Consider the following 20,473-nt stretch of genomic DNA (forward strand, 5'->3'; position numbering starts at 1 on the left):
CTGGAGAGCTTGGCAGCCTGGCGGGACGAGGACGACTGCACCTGGTACTGACCCGGCCTGGGGGGCCGGGAGGAGCGGGGACCTCGCGGGCGCCTGAGAACCCCCACCCGGCACTCCTGGAGGGGCCTAGCAGGTGCCAAGCCCGGCCAGGAGCTGGGTCGCTGCACGGAGGCACAAAACTGTTTGCCGTTATCTCAGATCTGTCCAGCTGGAGACGGGGACGAACCGTCTCCTCCATCTGCCTAAGGTTCTCTTCGGATTATTGGGTCCCAGGTTCCTCCTTAGCACTGACTGCAAAATCCATGTCATCGTGTTCTGTTTCTCAGTCCTGCTCTTCTTCCCATTTTTTTTCGGGGGTGCCATGTCTGTAGCGGGAGTGGTAGCATTTGGCCCCGCTTTGAGTCTGTTACTGTTCTTTCCTTCCAAAAGGTGACTAATAAGGTTTGCGTTTTGTCTCTCGGCATCCGAAGCCACCTAGTGATGGATCTCTTCTTAGTGATTTGTCCATGCAGTTAAGTTGGGCAGTCTGATAGCCTCTTTGGCTGTATTTTCCCCGATGATCTATTTTTTTGAGATTGACTTGCTTTAAATGTGTTGACTTCTGGTTTTACAAACAGGAATGGTGTCAAAGATGGAGGCTTTTTAAAGGGAATGGGGAGAGCAGATTGAAGGCACTTTCAGAGCTTTAATATTTTAAAAATTAAGCTGTATACCTAAGAAAGGTCCAACTAAAGCTTTATTTTCATATTTTTGGAAACTTTTTAGGTTGTTTAGTAGACCTTGGGACCTGTAGCATTTATTCAGTTGGAATCTGATTAGCTGTGTCTACTTTCCATGAATGAGTAATTTTTGGAGGAGGCAGATTATTTAATTCCTATGTTTGTCTTTCCTTCTGCTTGCAGATGGAGTAATAGTTATTAATTATTCAGTGACTGACTCGTTGCCTTTGTATGTTTTCCTCCATTACTAGAGTTGGTATGGAAAGAAAAGGTGGAAATTGGGTTCTTGCAAGTGAACAGAGTCACTACTATATACCAGTGGCATGAGTTACAGTCCTTTTATCTTAGGTCCTTTTATTTAGAACTTTTCCTATTATTTCAAACTGGGCTTTCCTTACTTTTGTGTTCCTGTTGCATGATTGTGCAGGAGGCAAATTGCAGATGTAGAACCTTATTGGTTTCCAATTGGGAACTAAGATTCCTTTTCCTTTACATTTTTGTGCACTGTTTGCTTTGATTAGAGAATCAAAATATATAGAGCCATACTAAGCCTTTCAGAGACATTTTCATCATCCATCTTAATACTTTTTGGCAGCTGTGCAGGTAGCTCAATTTGTAAAACAAACAACTCAGCACTTCTGGAACTATAAGCCATTCTTTAGGAGCTAAGCACCCTCCCCCTTCCTTTTTTTCATTTGTAAAGCCCAAGCTGTAGTGATCTCTTTTTCAACTTGAAAATGGTACTGGGAAATAGTCTTATTATGGTTCTTAGGTTTTCACTGGTAACTGTCAGCCCAGGGTCACTTTTTTATTATTTTAGCGTGATTTAGTCCCTACTTGGCCACTTTTGATGTTGATCTGCATAAACAATGGAAGGAAAATTGTATTTTTGATGAAGATATTGGAGATCTCAGCATGATATTAATTTTTATTCTAATTTTGTTAGTAGGTTTACGTGGCTAGTAATAGTACATATGTAGCTAATATGTAATATTTTATTTTAAATGAACTTGTACTAAATTATACAACTGGCTAGTACAGTATCCCGATATCTAGATATTTATCTTCTGTTCAGATAGCATTGACATAACTAATTTTTTAAGAAAACACCAGTGGGATTCACTATTTGACATTCATATGATTTAAACAAATTTAAATTGAATCAGGTTATGTTAATTTCATTCATCAAAGAATACAGGTGAATAAATCAATAATGGCTTGATGCTTTACAAGTGCTTCTATACGCATATGGCACATTATTTATAGAGTATCTTCAAGATAAACATAGGACTAGATCCCAGGTGGAAAATCAAGGAGGGATCATTAATCTTAGTGCCACAGCCTTAAAAATTTTAAGGTCACTTAATGCAAATAAATTTTTATAATAGCATTTTATACATGAAATCATTTTTATATTGCAACATATATGCAATTGGCATATTGAAGAAAAAGAAATCAATAGCGATTAATTTTTAAAGTTTAAGCTGCTTGTTAATGCTCGTGAATCACTCCAGTGTATCTTCCTCTATCACTGCACACCATACTGTCCCTATCCTGTGGTCTCATAATATAGTGTTTTTCATTTGGGTTCCCTGATATGTTTGCAGAATAGCATCTTATTTTTATTTTATGCATATTGAGAAACAAGCTGAGTATAAATTACCTAATTATTTTTAAAATATTTATAATTGGAAGTGAGTATATTCATGAGTAAAATTCCATTTTGTGGTCTCTAGTCCATTACTGTGACTTAGAATTAATCCTGTTACCACTGTACGTTTTCAAAATAAAAACATAATTATGCCAATCAATATATAAATACATACATGTCAGGTTTTTAATGCTTACTTTTCAGGAGTATATCTTGGGTAACTTTGTAAATATAACTCCACCCCTCCCTGTTTCAATAGGATCATTGTTAAAGTAACAATATTAAAGAACAAATTACTGTTTACTGTATCAGTTGCAGTTTTCATGCATGTTCATGAAATCCTAATGAGTTAAATAAATTGATATTTGATAATTTATTTAGAACAGTAGTTACTAGTAATAAAAGTCATGTCTTCAAGAAAAAGTTTACGAATGTAGATTAGTCATTAAATATTTTAGTTCTTTTATATCAGTATATCTTCTCTTAATATGAGGATATATATATATTTTTTTTTTGAGACAGGGTCTCACTATGTAGTTGAGACTGACCTGGAACTCACTATGTAGCCTAGGGTGGTCTCGAACTCACAGCGATCCTCCTGCCCCAGCCTCCTGAGTGCTGGGATTATAGGTGTGCACCATCACACCTGGCTGAAGATACAATTATTTTATTGAGAACTTGGACAAAATATGGCTTAAAATTATTTGTACAAGTAAAATCATAAGAGAACCAATATTTGTGTAGTGATAGTTCCTTAGTGAATGATCAAGAAGGAGGGGAGTCTAAAAAGAATTAAGATGTGTTTTGTACATGTACCAGTTCCTCACATTGAATGTAATCATTATGTACTACAAACATAGATAGTGTTAATAAAAATTTTAAAAAGAATAATCAGAACTTTTAGGATGTTTTCTGAACAAAATTAACTTATAAGGATACAGTATCTTAAAATTTAAGAAGAATGGCATGTTCTCTATTTTGAAAAACTTTGAAACAGAATTTTCTCATTTCTTTAAATATTTAAGTTAAATTTATAGGGTTTAATTTTGCCTAATACGACCTGGTTATCTTAGTACGACACTGCTAGGATGAAAGTCTCAGAAATGGCTGATGAGTTCTAGAACCTTCATTATTCATTCCCCTCACTGTGGCCCTATAGAAGTTCACATCTTGCTGTACTGAGTTCTGCTACTAATTTGACATCTTATCTGTTTAGAAGACCATAGCCTAGAAAGTAAATGGGGAAGTTCTGAGACTCAGAAGCAAATAAAAAGCTCAAAAGGATTAATATCTTGATGTGTATGTGGGACATGATGTGAATGGATGAGTTTCCAGTCTTTATGGAAGGACTGGTAAGGATCTGTATCTCTCTCTCAGTGTTACCAGGCTGAGAAGTACCTCACAATGCAAGCAAAGAGAGTCATGTTGGTAGGAAATGGCAATGGGAGCCATGAATTGCACATTCTGTCATCTTATTCGGTTCCCTTATTTCAAAGAGAAGTACAGAAGCCGTGGGGTGAGGTTACATGTGAACTCTTCCAAATGGCTGCTAAAAGAGCTCAGACTACAATCCAGATTGTATACACAGATTCCTAAGTGTTCACATTGACATTTTCTCTCAAATTCTGTTGTGATCCACTGGTGGGTTATAGAGTCAACTTAATGTATTTACTGTAGAAATACATTAAGGTAAAAGATTGAGAGTTTATTGTATCTTATAGTACTATGCTTGTCTTAATTAAACTTGTTTCAGTTCTACGTGCGTGTGACCCAAGTTGAAATATTAAATGCATTTGTGTGTAATGGTCCAATTAGAAGCACATCAGTTTATACTATGTGAAAGCACAGTGGATTTGGAGAAACAGGTGGAAAAGCATAAATATCTGAAGATAGTGTAGCATCTTGGTTGTAAGTCAAGTCTTGCATACCTCAATCATGAAGACAGATGTTTTCCACTTAATAAAATGCTGAGGTAAAAACATGCCGGCCTATAGAAAATACAGTCATATAATGGAGCTTATTTTATTGGAATGACAGCAGAATATGGAGACATATAAAAGCTTATATAAATTGAAAATGTATATAAATTAAGACATAAAAGACTTACATAAATTAAAAATTGTTCAACTGGAAGGGACAAGAGAAAAGATGTTAATTGTACAAGAGAAAATGATGATATGTACAAATTAAGGGAAATTTAATGAGTGAGATATTCATCTTCCATGTGTAATACCAGGACCCCAGACAGCTGGCCCAAATCATTGCCAATTCTTCATCAGAGCTGTTGAACACCTTGCACTATACATATGGCATAGCTAAATTAGCCCACCTCAACTTTTTTGCTTAATTGATTTTCAGTGAAAAGGCCAGAGGGTGCTTCCCTTCCTGATGATGCTAATTGAAAATGCACAATGTCTTCTAGAAGCAAATGGAGTTGACTGTGGTATATAGAATGTTTTAAACGAGCAACCTTGAAACAGTAGTGAGACAGACACTGAAATAGAAATTTAGAGCTAATGGGTGAGGTGGAGAAGGTGGAGGGAAACTTTCCTATAGGAAAACACTTAGTTTAGCAAAATAGTGCAAACTGGAGTTCACCTATCTTTTAAGTAGTGGGTGGTGTTAAGTTTTGCTTCCCAGTTTGGTACCAGCAGAAGCTAGGGAATCAAACATTGTTCACGTGAACCACAGACTGGTTGATTGCACTTATTAGTGGTAGTGTTTTAGACTTAAAAGGTGTGGTAACTGCAGGATATTAAAATTACTTGACTGAAAATAATCATACAATAACTTTGTTTTGTTTTTGCTTTACCATACGTTTTGATCTCCCACTGTTAAAACCAGAGGTCTAGAATGTGCAATATGTGAAAGATAAGGTATAATAGTTTCTAGGTGCCTGGTTTTGGAACTTGTTAAAGAAAAGTTAAAGAAAACTAGTGTGTGACATTTCAGGGTTTTCTTTTTTTTTTTTTGGTACCGGGGATTGAACTCAGGTCCTTGAGCTTGCAAGGCAGGCCACCAAACCGCTGAGCTAAATCCCTGGCCTCAGGGTTTTCTAATAGAGATATTTGAAGAACTATGATTTTTTTTAGGGTAAAGTTTTCCAACTGTTCTTGCCAGATTTCAGTTCACCATTAATGAGGCTACTTATGGAGTAAGAATAGTTTGTAAGGCTAGAGGTCTGTTGGACTAGTGATGGCAAAAATAGAATATTTTTAGTACTGTCATTGTAATGACAGTGATTTTTATGAATTTTTAGATAATTAGAACTATTTAGGAGAAATTCAGGTTTTTACCTTGCCTCCCTGATATTGTACATATATTCTGCTCAAGAAATTTGTAGCTAGATGATCTCTATTAGAAAGTTTTCTGTAAATCTGACTATAGGTGTCTTCATAAAAATAATAGGCTCAAAACTTTCCAAGATACATTGCTTGGAGACTGACTCAGAATGATCATGTCTGTCTTTATGCCATAAATATTTGTAGTACTTCTTCATTTTATCAAAGAAATATAACAAATAGTATGTAAGTAGTTCAAGAAGTCAGTCTTTGGCAAGGTTTATTTTAAAGTCAGCAATTCTGTTCCTTCCTATGTCCAGGTCCTTCATATAGAAATTGCTTATCTTATTTTAGTCATTTCTTTTGTTTGTTTCTAAGTGGTCTTCATACTTTTTTAGTTTTAGCCATTTGTGGACTTGTTATGGGAAATGAAGACTTCACATTTCTTTCGTCACCCCCAGGTATCATCTCTTTTCTCATAATGGCTTTTACAATTTTGCTTTAAAATCATGCAAATGTATTATGTTTGTAATTGTTGTTTGCCAAGTTCTGTTAATTTTACACCACATTTATTTTTTTGAAACCCTGTCTCTCCCCCTCCCCACCTTTAAAAATTCCTTATCATAGATTATTTCACAAATACTCAAACACACCATTCTTCAGTAAAGTCATACACATTTGATAATTTTTAATCCCGTTTTCAAAAATTTTATAATGCCATCTCTTAAAACTTAATCCCAATGCTTCAGTCTTTATTATTTACTCTTTAGCCTGGGTATATAGTGCTGCTGTCATGGGAGTTCTTTCAGTTTCTTGGCTGTGTTGGCTTTACTATTTATTAAAACTTTTGTTGTTATATTTCATTTATTTTACCTTTCTGAGAAAGGGGATATATATGGGAGGTACTCTTCGGAATTCTGTGTGTTTGAAAATGTCTTTATGCCCACGTAAATGTCATAGTTGAGTTGGGTATAAAAGTCTAAATCAGTCATTTCCCTTCATATTTGAAGGCATTTTTCTATTTTGTATCAGCTCCTATTATGCTCTATTGAAATGCATTGTAATTTGAATTTGTATATCTAGTCCTTTGAAACTTTTTTTCAGCTTCTGTCTTTTTAGCATTACAGTATGTTTTGGTATGCATCTTTCTGTTCATCTGTAAGACTGGACATTTGTGCTTTCATTCTGGAATCCCATAGCCTGCCTTCAACTCCGGGTATTTAAAAAAAATACCACATTCTCCTCCTTCCTTCCCTCCCTTCTGTCCTTAGAACTTGTAATAGTCAGATATAGATCTACCTGGTGCAGTAATTTGATTCTCTTATTGCTACTTTTTGTCATTATTTTGCTTTTGGGAGACTTTCAACTTCATACCCCAAACTCATTTATTGATTATTTTGCCTCACTATGCTATAATAGTTTCATTTTCCCCAAATGAGGAAACTCTTTGTTTTTTACTATCCTTTTTTTTTTTTTAGTTTTAATCTTTTGTGAATGCAACATTTTCTCTTGTGAATGCAACATTTTCTATTAAATGGTTTCAGTTATAGTTGTGTTGGTATATTCATTTATTCTTTGCAGTTGTTTTCTCCATGGTTCTTTTTTCTTTGCAAAGAAAGAAAGGTCTTAGCATTTTTATGTAATAAGAATATTAAATAGATATCACTGTTTTTGTATTCATAACCAAAGGAGGTATTGAGGTTGAGGTGAAGGTGCATGTGGGTATAGCTCTTTGGTGAAATTTAGTAATGGTTGGGTACACAGTCAAAGTTTCATTATATCTAGGTCCTCTCTGTGTTTTGTGTTTCTACAGACAAAAACTTTCTATATTCCTCGGAGATATAAGCAAAACATTCTATTCTGGGAATGTAACAAGAAAAATGAAGTTAGGGTTCTAAGCAGTCAGCATGTAGACTTTGATTTAGTCTGTAGCTCAGTAGATACTTCATTCTGTTTTTGGTTACATTTGATGTACCTAAAGTCAGGCTTCTCTGGCCCAACCTAGTCAGAAGGTAGGTCTCTAGACTTAGATTGTGATAGAGAAGGGGCGGTACCACTGATTTCCTGAGGTGGAGGAGCTGATCCAGTACTCTCTTTGTTTTTTATGAGATTTTTAGTTGAATTCCCTGCTTTCTGTGCCATGATCATCTCTAGTTCTATTCAATACAGGATGGCAGTGAGCTGTAACACCAGGGAGTAGGGACAGATGATAGAGAAAAGTAGCCTTCAATGAGTATGGCACAGAGGGTCGGTCACTTAGCAACTGAGAATGCTTGTCTGGAGTGAGCACAGCTTCTGAGTGTGCTCTGAGGCTATATGGTCAAATCAAATAACTATATTATACAGGCTGTAAAGGATTATGTTCCTGTAGAGTTCCCTGGTGGGTGGGAGTTTCTGAAATCCAGAGATAGTTTGGTTAGTGAAGCTTCCCAACAACAGCAAATATCACAGTTGTCCTATAGGATGCCAGGAGTCACAGGCAGAACAGTGTGTTAGACTGTAGCTTCAGGTGGCAGCTCAGAGGGGTTTTTTGAAGAACAAAGGCTCAGAGATGTTTATATAGCATGCACTCTTTTTCACTTGTTTATTTTGGTCTGGCTTTTGAACTTTATCTGTGGTGTTAGTTACACGAATCAGTAGTTTATTCTCTTTAACTATGATAGCTGTTTGATTGCCAGAATAAAACTATGGTTTGCTTAGACATTCATCTTTTGATGAACATTTGGGTTGTTTTCTACTTTTGGTTATTATTAATAAAACTGCCATCAACATTTGTCTGTAAGACCTTATATGTGAACATGGTCTCATTTCTTTTGGGATATACTAACAGACTTGAATAGGTGCATGTTAACCTTTTAAGATGCTGCCACACTCCTTTCCAAAGTGGTTATATAGCAGTGGAAATTGTGGTTGTATCACATGCTCATCAGCAACTTGGCTAGCCAATCTTTTTAATTTTAACTCTTCTAGTAAGTGTATGACAGCATCTCATTATGGTTTTAGTTTGCATTTCTTTAAGGATCACATTTTTGTATCCTGTTGGTCATCGTTAGCTCTTTGGTGAGATTTCTATTAAATTTTTTGCCCATTTTTAAATTAGGTTGCTTGTTACTGAGTTTTCTGAGTTTCTTTATATAAATTGTCCATGAAAACTTGTCAGATACATTATTTGCAAATATTTTTCCCAGTTCATGGTTTGTTTTTTTCTTAGCAGTGTATTTCAAAGAGCCAAGTTTTTATTTTTTATAAAGTTCCACTTATAATATTTTTCTTTTATAGATCATGTTTTTAGTCTTGTAAATTATAGCTAAGAAGTATTTGTGAACACAGTGGCACAACGATTTTCACCTGTGGTTTCTAACAGAAGTTTCACGCTTGAGATTTTACATTTTTGTCTCTGAGCATTTTGAGTTAATTTTGGATATCGTGTGAAGTGAGGCTTGAAGTTCACTTTTATGTATATAGACATCCATTGTTCCAGCACCATTTCTTTAAGACTATGTATCCTTTCTTCATTGAATGCTCTTTGTACTGCATTAAAAATCAGTATTCAACATGCGATTCTATTTCTGATCCATCTATTTTTTTCCATTAATCTCTTTATATTTATGCCATATTAAACTGTCTTCATTAGTAATCAGTGACAGCTCTCCAATTTTGTTTTAAAACTGTTTCTAAACAGTGGTTTGATTATGCTAGAATCTCTGCATTGCCATATATGTTCTAGAATCTGCTTTTTATATCAGATATGTCTGTCTCTCTCTCTATTTTTTTTTTTTTTTTTGCTTTTTTTTTTTTTTTTTTTTTTATGTTTTTCCACTCTTTTTTTTTTTTTTTTTTTTTTTTTTTTTTTTTTTTTTTTTTTTTTTTTGTGCTGAGAAATGAACTCAGGACTTTGTGCTTGCGAGGCAGGTAGTGGAACAAAATCCCCGGCCCTTTATAAGATATATTTAAAAAGCCTGCTGGGATGTTGATTGAGTTTGTTAATTATATAGATCAGTTTACAAAGAACTGACACATTAACAAAATTTAGTCTCTGACCCATAAACCTGATGTTAGATCTCTCCATTTATTTCTGTTTTCTTTAATTTACCTCAGAATGCTTTGTAGTTTTTAATAACAAATCTTATATGTCTTATCAGATTTATCTTTAGGTGTCTTAGGGATTTTTAAGCTATGGTAAACAGAAAGTAAAACTGTAAAAGCATCAATTGTTGCAAATATATAACTCATTTCCCTGTGATAATCTGATATCCTAGAATATTGGTACTACGGTGATTAGTTTTAATATCTTATTTTTACAGATTTCTCAGATTTTTGCATAGATGATCATGTCATCTGTGTATCAAAATAGGTTAACTTCTTTCCAGTCTACATTCTTTTATTTATTGCTTCAGTATACTGGCTCAAACCTCTGTAGAGTGTTGAATAGAAGTGATTAGTGCAGTACCTGTATTTTTTCCTATTATTAGAGAAGTATTTAGTCTTTCACTATTCCGTATGCTGTTTTGATAGTATCTTTAATCATATCTTTAATTAGATTGAGGAATTTTCTTTCTGCTTCCAACTTACTGGGAATTTTTATTAGAAATTGATGTCATATGCCTTTTTTCTTTGCCTATTGAGATTATCGTATCGCTTTTCCAATTTAGTTACTATGGTAAGTTACACTGCTTTTTGAATGTTAAACCAGCCTTTATATCTTGGATAAACCCCACTTGGTGACGAAGAAGTATCTTTCTTAACATTGTTAGATTCAACTTGCTAAAAATCTAGATTTTTTACATCTGTTCATGAGTGATAATGAATGGTCTCCAGTATTTTCTTTTTTCTCCTTGTACTACCTGACCTGTGTCTCATTATGGTATCAGGGTAACACTGGCATCATAGAATATGTAAGCCCATCAGATACTTTCCTCTCAGTTTTTATTGAGGGTTAAATCTAGGGCCCTGAACCAATGAGTAGAGTAACGGGAAAGAATGGAATTACCCTGATTGACCTATCCCCGGGCATATCAAGATGTGGCCTATAGAATCAGTAATGTCAGCATCATCTGAGAACTTGTTAGAAATTCCTATTCTCTGACCCTGTTCCAAACCTACTAAAACAAAAACCTGGGAGTAGGGCATGGTCTAGCAATTTGTATTTGAAGTACCCAAGGAGAAGTACTCAGTTGAAAACAACTAGCCTAGAACAACCCTTACTTGAACTAGGGAGAAGTACCCCTTATGGACAGATTGGGAGTGTGTTAGTAAGGAAAGATGGAAGGGTTAGGACCACCTGTATCACCCGTGTCATAGCAGGGTTGAGGTGGAGCCCAGGCATATGCACTTGTAATGAATATACTTCTGATGGAGATATGACTCTGGAGACTGGACTAAGGAAAGAATGGTATCTTACAGTTACTATTAAGTTCATTAATAGAGATATATTCCACAGTCAAGCTGCCCTCAGGGCAAAATCAAGCCTGTTGCTTACTTTCTATGGTGGGAAAAATTGGCTTTTGCGTTTGATATGGTGAAAAGTTTAATGGAAAAATGAGGGTGGATTTAATCTTCTTTGTCTTTAAGTAAAGTGTATAGGAGCATAGCCATACTTATTTATAGTTTACACATTGTCTATGATGCTTTGGAATTGGAATGACAGTTGTAACATAGATAAAGTTGCCCATCCCTAAATGTTAAGAAAAAGTTCCCAAAGAATAATGCATTCCCACCTGTCTTGAGTAATTGATAAATAAATTACTCTAATAGGTAGATATCCTATCTAGAATAGTAAAAGTGTAAATAATGAAGTATATTATTTCACAAATATGTGCTCATTCAAATTAAACTGACTGAAGGAACATTTAATGTGATTTGTAATTAGAATAAGCTTAAGAAGTATGACAAGGTTGAATACTAGAGAGCAATTGTGAGGATGTGATTTTTTTCCTCCCTTTTTTGGCTAACTGCTGGCTGTCCCTCACACTTTATCTGACTCTATTACTGAAGATATTCTTAAGATTACATTAGCATAATACGGTAGATCAGTGGGAGAGAACCTGCTTATAAATGTACAGTTCCTCCAGGTGGTTTTTTGAATATTCCCCATTACTATTGGTATAGATGGTGAAAGTGACCTTGGCTAAAAATCATCTTTTAAGGCTGTTTCTTTGGTTTTTATGAAAGAGTACATACTAAATTTGAGATGTGTGGATTTGAGATGGTAGAAATACTACTTCAGGGGTCAGAGAATGAGTGAACAACTGACTTAAGTTTGGCTTGTGTTTTGAAAAGGCACCTGTTTGCCATGTTGCGCATGGGATGTGCTCATCCATTTCATCCACGATTCTGCCGCAGAAAAGATGAAGATGTTCCATTTCTAGACATGGAAAGCTGTGAGGTCCTCATGATGCCTTTCTGACTCTGAAACACAGTTAAGGGGGAAGTTTTAGATTTTTAAAGGACTACTAAGCTTAGAGAGGTATTATATTCTATTTGGGGATATTTTGCCTTTTAAAAATGACGTTTGGTACTTTGAGGTACTGAAACAAGCTCTTTCTTTTTTTTTTTTTTTTTTTTTTTGGGTAATTGTTTTATTTTATTTTTTTTTTTATTGACTTTATTGGTACATTTAGGGATACAGTACAGTTACATTCATTGTTGGGATCATGTACCTTTACATGGCAAGTCTTGATTCTCATTTTTTTCCCCTTACCTCTGCCCTCCCTTCACCCCCTCCTCCCCTCCCCATCTACAAACACTTTATTTTCATCTTTTCATTCTCTCACATTTTTTTCTTTTCCCTTTTTGTTCTTCCCCTACGTATCACACCTTCCCTACACCTTTAGCTCCTTTCCTCCCATTTCTAAATGTCAGTAGTCTTATTAGAATCTTATGCATTGTTGCAGAATATTCACACCAGGGAAACTATTCGGTATTTACACATGTGGGACTTATTTATTTCACTTAGGAGTATATCTTCAATATGTATCCATTTGAAACAAGCTCTTTCTATAGAGATTGTTAAATACATGTTGTTTTCCCTAGAAGAGTGGCTCTCTCTGTATACTTATATCGTACTTGTAATGTAGATTTCTTTTTTTAAGGTTATACGTTGGCTCTTCAAAGACATTCACCTCATCAGAGAAATCCCTGAGTCCTTTGCAGTGGTGTAGACACGTCCTAGATCACCCGACTCCTGAGATGGAAGCAGCCAGACGTTCCCTGTGCTTTAGACTGGAGCAAGGTATCGTAACTGTGTGCATTTGCATTTTCTAATTGTTGGTACCCTCAGCTCTGCTTTTGTTGCTGGCTTTGGAATAGACACTTTGGGTGGGAAAATCTTATGTGAGAGGCAGGTGTCTCATGCAATTCCTTTAACATGTATCACACGTCAATCTCTCAGTATAGGCTGTGTTTAGTTTTGTGTTGGTTTTTATGAAGATTTTTAGCTCGTTTTAGTTTGTATTTTCTTTCTTTTTGCAAATATGCCAATAAATAAAATGACTCAATCTCCAATATTCTTAAGTTAGTGATCTGAGTATTGGCCTTATTGAACTCCTTCAGTGTTTCATCGGATGTATAACTGGAAGTCCTAATCTTCATAAGCTAGGAAATAATCATTTTACTATATACTATATTAGTTAACTTGTGGAGCTCAACAGAAGTTTAAGTAGAAAAGAAAAAAGACAGTAGTAAATGGAAGAGCAGTAAAAGGAATGAGTAGTTCTCATATTCTTACTGAGTTGGTACCATAGATACTTAAAACTGTGATTACTTAGGCTTTTGGTTTGTCCCTCAACCTCTCGGTATGTTTTGGTATCTAGGACCAGTGTCTGTATCCAAATTGTACCTGAACTTGAAAGTACAGATTCCTTTCCCCTCCAGATTAAAGAATCAAGGTATCTGAGAGGGAGTTTCCTTAACCAAGGGAGTCTGCATTGACAAGTTGCTAGTTTGATTCTTAATGCAAAATGTAGTTCTAGAAAACTGCTTCTGAATCTTTTTATGGACACTGAAAGGTTGTGTGAAACAGTTAAACATAAGACAAAATGTAGATATTTCCTGAGCTCTTCATTCTGTGACAGTCAGTACTCGATATCCTTCATCTTATTCAGTGTAGCTGCATTCACTGGAAGTAGGTAATATGCTCACCTCTGAGTTGAGAAGAGTGAATTTTAGAGTTATTTAGAGGAATGCAAGGCTGGTGTCATGCTGGGGACAGAGTTAGAGCCAGTCTCCCTGACACCAGAGATCCTGTGTTGGCTAGTATTCTGTACTGCCATACTGACACTATTATAAGTAAATATCAACAGAACTCTGCTTTAAATATTTGGGAAAGTCAAGCTAAAAGAGCGTGTTTTATAAAATTGTTAACTAAAATGAAATAACTGATTTAATAATAGCAGTTTGAAGGTTGTTATAGGAACAAAAGTATACTAGGGTTAAAAATTCGGTGCCAGATGTTTGTATAATGGAATGACTATGTTGGGAGACTTTAGCATCAATTCTGTTCCAGTCACCTCAGTGACTCTCAGCAAACTGTTAAATGTCTCTGGACATTTTCCTCTTTTGAGAGCTGTGTATACCACCCCCCAAGACTGTTTATTCAAACAGCCTTTGTTTTATGCCCTTTTATACTCACATTTTAAAATGAGAGTTTGGATCAATCATTTGAAGTAAAATTCAAATGAAATTCAGAATTGTAATCCTTTAGTCAAGTGGTCAATAGATGTTTCCAGATAACACATGCCTTCAGTTTTATAGACTAGGCAGTAAATATGTTAGTTTTTGCAGGCTTCACAGCCTGTTGTCAGATTGTTCAATTCAACCATTACCAGAAAGAAAGCAGTCACATGCCTGTAACTTCAGCACTCTGGGAGGCTGAGGAAGGAGGATTGAAAGTTCACGCCCAACTTGGGTGACATAGTGAGGCTCTGTCTTTCAAAAAACAACAAAAAAAGAGGGCTGGGGTTGGAGCTCAGTTCAAAGGCCCTGGATTCGGTCTTCAGTACCAGGAAGGGAGGGGGCAATGAACAAGGCTGTGTGTTCCTATGAAACTTTATTTATGGACATTGAGATTTCAATTTTATGTGATTTTTCATGTGAAATTAAATATATTCTTCTGTTTCTTTCTGTTTAATATAAAAACTATTTCTAGCTGATTTTTGGTAGGTGTTATAAAAGAAAACAGGAACAGGCTGGGTTAGGGTTAGGCTGACTATCCTTTGGCAGCCCTGGGCTTTAGCTCTGACTGATGGTTGGTTTTGATGTTTTAGATGAAATTTTTCTTTTTTGGCAAGATCTGAAACAGAACTGTAGGTCATAAATTGACATGCTGCAGCTTCGTCATGTACTTTATCTATAATTTATTTAAATTTTTAAAAATTTCTCATAAAAGAGCTTAGGTAAAAAATTCATTTTTCAAAACCAAAATTAGTTTTTACTAAATTTGCGTGTAAGTCTAACCCCTTTTGCTGTGAATCTAATGTTTTTGTTCCAAAGACCCTTAATTGTATTATCTAATAAGAAATAAATGATGAGAAGGTATTGTTTATTAGATAATTTTTTAAAAATTGAAATTATATTCATGTATAAAATAATGCCTGTGGCTGAAAAATTCATCTTTAAAATATTATAGTAAAAATAGATTCTGTGCCATCTGCCCATGTATGCTTTATTTCCTAGATCCATTTAACTAAAGCAATTCATTTCAGTTTTTTTGTTTACCTAATTTTAAATTCTGTTTTTAGATGGTTATTGGCTTAATTCTCAATGGCTTTAGACTTGAGCTGTGAAGATTTGACCCTTTTAATAGCATCTTTATGCTTTTTCTCTGCCTATCTTCCCTGTGTAGCTTTTATCAGTTTCAAGTTACCTGAATGAATGTATATTATGATAAAAAGTTGTATCTGAGCCTTGCAATACTTCATCATGTTTCTTTTTTATTTAGCTTTTTAAATAGATAATTGTAAAAAGACACTTCGTTGCTTTTCTTTGGTCTTATTATTAATTTACTCCCAAGCTCTCCAGATGGACTGTCCTTACTGCACTGAGATGTGTAAATCTGAGGGTTTGATTTTGTCACTCTTCCTTCTGCAGTGCCCTCTGTTCTCACTCCTTTTTTTGGTACTGGGGATCTAACTTGGGTCCTTGTGCTTGCAAGGCAGGCAGCACAATCACTGAGCTAAATCTCCGGCCCTCTGTTCTCACTCTTTAGAACAGGTTTTCCTAACACTAAATGGTGGGACCTCTTTTTATTTTATCCTGGGAATTCCCCTGGTCTCCCTTCACTGCTGTATCCAGATTCCTAGATGCAAAGCCTTCCTTTTTCTTATATTTTCTTTGTGTTTTGGAATGAATTCCCCATGTGTTACTTGGGGAAATTAGACAAAAAAACATTTGGGAGGTGAACTTTGAGAAGGTTATACTTCTGAAAAAGATCTTTATTGTACCTTTATCTTTATACCTGATTCTTTGAGCTAAGAATTTTAGGCTACAAGTCATTTCCCACAGAATTAGAAAGGAATATTCCATTATATTTTAGCTTCAGAATTGCTGTTGGAGTCAGTCCGGTACTGTTGTTGTTTAAAATTCTTTATAATCCTTCTGCCTAAAATTCTGTGGGCATTTTGGAATCTTGTCTTTTATTGTTGGTATTTGAGCTTTAATGTTTTTTTGTGGTGGATATTTAGTGTCACTTCCAACTTTAAGACTTTAGCTTTGTGCAGTTTCTTGCCTTCTTTTTTTATAACCACCTGCTCCCAGCCCTATTTATTCTTTCTTTCTAGAGATTCCTGTTGGACAGATGTTGAATTTCCTGGATTGATGTCTATATTATATATTTTCTCTTTTTGATTTTCTACTTTCTGAGACATTTAAAACTCATTTCCTAAGACTTTGTAAGTGCCCTCTGTGTGCCAGGCACCTTTGTAGATAACAAAGATGTAGCAGTAATGAATAATACAGACAGGAAATCTCTGCCCTCACTCAGCTCACTTCAAGTATACAAATTTTCACTTTCTCTTCCTGGTTATTGTAAGGTAATCTTATTTGTGTGCTGGTATCTGTATTTGGTCAGTTTTCCATTATTGGGAAAAAATATGTGACATACACAATTAAAGAAGAGATCTGTTCTGGCTTATGGTTTCAGAGGTTTCAGTCAATGGTTGGCCTTATGGTAGAAGGGCATGGTAGTGGAAAAAATGTTTGCCTCATAGCAGCGAGGAAGAGAAATGAGAGGAAAGAATGCACCAACGCAAGGGAGTAGGGACCAGATATAGTCTGCATGATTATGTTTCCATGATCTACTCATCTCTGAAAATGCCTATAGACATCTCCAGAAGTGTGCTTTTCTAATTTCTCAGATGTTTCTCAATCCATTCAAGTCAATCCAATCCAGTTATGATTAACCACCATAGAGCTGGGGATTCAGTTTAGTGGCACCTTGCCTGCCTCACAAGCACAAAAACAAAACAAACAAACAAAAAATGATTAACCATTATAGTATCCTTAAAGCTCTCTTTTGGGTTTATCAGGTACTAAAATTTGTCTTTGTTAAAAGTAAAAGAGGAGCAATTGCTTGGGCTAGGGAAGGAGCAGAGAATTTCTGGATTTTCCTACACATTTCCGGCCTTCCTATTTTTTTGCCTTACCACAGAGCTTACTACTACAACCTTTCAGGTTGTTTCCCTTACTGTAGATCCACAGAACAGAGAATGCTAAAATTCAGATTTGTTACTTAAACTTTATCTGGTTTACATTGAAGATACTGTGTGATCTTCTCTCCTGCTTAGTTTAGTGGAATGGATATAAGACTAAGTTTAATTGTCACTGTATTATGATTTTATAAGAGGATAGAGAGACAGTTTTATGTACTTCTAACTTCCTAACTCCTAGAAAGGATCCTGATATGAAATAGACACTGTTGCCAAAGTAAGAAAATACTTGTTTGATTCTTTTTCAGTCCAGTGTCACAGTTACTGCTCTTTTAATTTCAATTTGGGTTTTGAATAATTTAAGATGGTGTGAAGTCCTTGTAAAAATTTTCCTTGCTACCATATTACTTTTAGAAAAAAACAAAAACAATCCTAGCATCAGTTGAAGTGTCAGCTTGTAGTACTGCTTTCCCATTCACAGGCATGTTTACTTTGTAATAATATTTTTTCTTGTGCATTTTGCTGCAGATTAATTGGAATCCTTAATGGTTGTATACTTAGCCCCACATATACAGAATTTAAAAGTTTTACTAAGAAGTCCACTGCCTTGAGGAGGAGCAGTTAAAGTGGAAGAATGTGTACAGCCATCTTGTATCACTCCTTTCCTGTTTTCACTCTCTGTCTCTCACACTTTCCATGCTCATCAGCGTATGGGTACAAGTTCTCTTCTACTCATCAAAATTAGTAGGAGAGAGTATTTTCAATATTCTTACCACACAAAAAAAGGTGAACGATTGAGGGGAAGTACATACTAAATCCTGATTTGATTATTGAACAATGTATATGTGTATCAAAATATCACACTGCATCCTTAAATGTATACACATTTAGAAAACAAAATAAAAAAAAACCTCTTAACGTTTTTCCCCTTTAATAGCCTGGACTTCAGATAAAGATGTTGCTTATTAGAGAGCAGATATTTTAGGTATTTGGTTTGTATTTCATGACCTTTTTGCTTTTGCAAAGAAAACTCAAGCGTTCAAGATAAATCCCCTTAGAGCAGAGAGGTGGGGGGATAGTAATGAAGAGCTAGAGTGGGCCTGGTTGGTGGTCCTGATCCTACATTCACTTCTCCCTTGCTTCTTGCTTTGTCTCATGTTCTAAGTCTGTAGCCTGAGCTGATTTCTGGCTCCTAGCTCAGTTGTGTGGTTAGTTAGCTTCCTTCTGGGTCTAAGGAGGAATAAGGCCGAGGAGTGCTCCTCCATGAGGATTTATCCAGCTTGGTCTGTGTAGGCGTGTTTGACTCCACTTCTCCCACAACTGTCGCTGCTAATGAGCTCATTCAGAGTCCAGCTCCTTGAAGGGCTCTTGTGCCTCTTGCTGGAAACGTTTATGATTTGGTAGAGTCCTCAAAAGCATTCATGCTATGTGTGGCAAATTTGTGACCCTGAACCTAGATATGTGAGAATTTTTGGAGAGTGAAAATTATGTGAGAATTTATGGAAAGTATTCAAGATGTGCCTTGAATCTGTGAGTACAGGCTTAAAATCCTCCCCTCTGAAGAAAGTTTGTTTTTCACCCTTTCCTACCCCAGCGAAAGAGAAAAAAGGGTGCTTTGTAAGATTTAAGTTTCTAGCAAGATAGCACGCTCATTGTGCAGTACTGCTAGAGGCTCCTCACTTCTGTACCCCTAGCTGGTAACTGTCACTTGTCCCGGGCTGCCTGGTCAGCCCTTGTCCGCGAGCTCGTAGGAGCTTGAGACCGTCGCTACCTTTCTGATTCACCAGGGATAAAAAAAAGTGGTTGAAGTAGATCGTCCAGGAAAGCTCTTTATTGGTGTGCTTAATACAGAGACAAATGAGAAAGCCCTTGAAGCAGTATTTGGAAAATATGGATGAATCGTGGAAGTACTCTTGATGAAAGACTGAGAAACCAATAAATCAAGAGGATTTGCTTTTGTTACGTTTGAAAGCCCAGCAGATGCTAAGGATGCAGCTTGGAACATGAATGGAAAGTCCTTAGATGGAAAAGCCATGAAGGTGGAACAAGCCACCAAACCATCATTTGAAAGTGGTAGACGTGGGCCACCTCCACCTCCAAGTAGCAGAGGCCCTCCCAGAGGTCCTAGAGGAGGAAGAGGAGGAAGTGGAGGAACTAGGGGACCTCCCTCACATGGAGAGCACATGGATGATGGTGGCTACTCCATGAATTTTAACATGAGTTCTTCCAGAGGACCCCTTCCCATGAAAAGAGGGTCACCACCACGAAGTGGGGGTCCCCCCTCCTAAAAGATCGGCCCCTTCAGAACCAGTTCACAGCAGCAGTGGAATGGACGGAAGAGCCCCTGTGTCACTTGGAAGAGATAGTTATGGAGGCCCACCTCAAAGGGAACCCCTGCCTTCTCGTAGAGATGTTTATTTGTCTCCAAGAGATGATGGATATTCCATTAAAGACAGCTATTCAAGCAGAGATTACCCAAGTTCTCATGATACAAGAGATTATACTTACCGTGATTATGGTCATTCCAGTTCACGTGATGACTATCCATCAAGAGGCTATAGTGATAGAGATGGCTATGGTTGGGATCGTGACTATTCAGACCACCCGAGTGGAGGTTCCTACAGAGATTCATATGAGAGTTATGGTTGAGGACTATGATCATTGTGGTCATGGAGTGCTGATTTGTTCACAGTAGATAAAGCTGGCATTGAGAAATCAAATGCTAAGAGCTTTTGAAGCAGAAGAATGCTGATGATAAGGCACAACAGTTGCATAAGCAGTGTTCATCAGAATTGGTTTGGCACAGGCAGTAGGTTTTGCCTTCCAGGGTTTTTGTGAATCTGAGGAAGGCATCAGTGTTAATTAACACTTAACTAGGGAGTGGTAGTTACTTAAAATTGACCAAATGGAGAAAGGGAAACAAATTGGTAAGTGGAGGGACTCAGGAAGTTCTTGTGGCTATTTGTGTAGATTTATAGCTTTGGCTTTCATTTTATTTAGCTTAAGTAATGAAAGCAACTCTGCATTTTGGAAAAAATTCCACTGAATATCAGAAAGTTGAATTAAGGGCTGGGGATAAGCACTTGCCTAGCACGTGTGAGGCCCTGGATTTGGTTACCCAACACCACACAAAAAAGTTGAATCATAAAAAATGACTGCTATTAAGTAGCAGTTCTTTAT

At 36.2% G+C, this 20,473-nt stretch overlaps 1 protein-coding gene and 1 pseudogene across 1 annotated transcript in view; both read left to right on the forward strand.

Moving 5' to 3' along the window:
* Nucleotides 1-6: 6 nt before the first annotated feature.
* Nucleotides 7-20,473, forward strand: part of Slain1 (SLAIN motif family member 1) — a 59,909-nt gene continuing 39,442 nt past the window's right edge. Inside the window, exons 1-2 of the mRNA XM_010622370.3 lie at nucleotides 7-44; nucleotides 12,743-12,882. Of these exons, the coding sequence (XP_010620672.1) occupies nucleotides 12,840-12,882 (43 nt within the window). The 5' untranslated portion in view covers nucleotides 7-44; nucleotides 12,743-12,839. The remainder of the gene's footprint in view (nucleotides 45-12,742; nucleotides 12,883-20,473) is intronic.
* LOC104861067 lies at nucleotides 13,832-20,193 on the forward strand (annotated as a pseudogene).

The sequence above is a fragment of the Fukomys damarensis genome, unplaced genomic scaffold (genome assembly GCF_012274545.1).
Source record: "Fukomys damarensis isolate Sample0158 unplaced genomic scaffold, DMR_v1.0_HiC HiC_scaffold_6, whole genome shotgun sequence".
NCBI classification, from domain to species: Eukaryota; Metazoa; Chordata; class Mammalia; order Rodentia; family Bathyergidae; genus Fukomys; species Fukomys damarensis.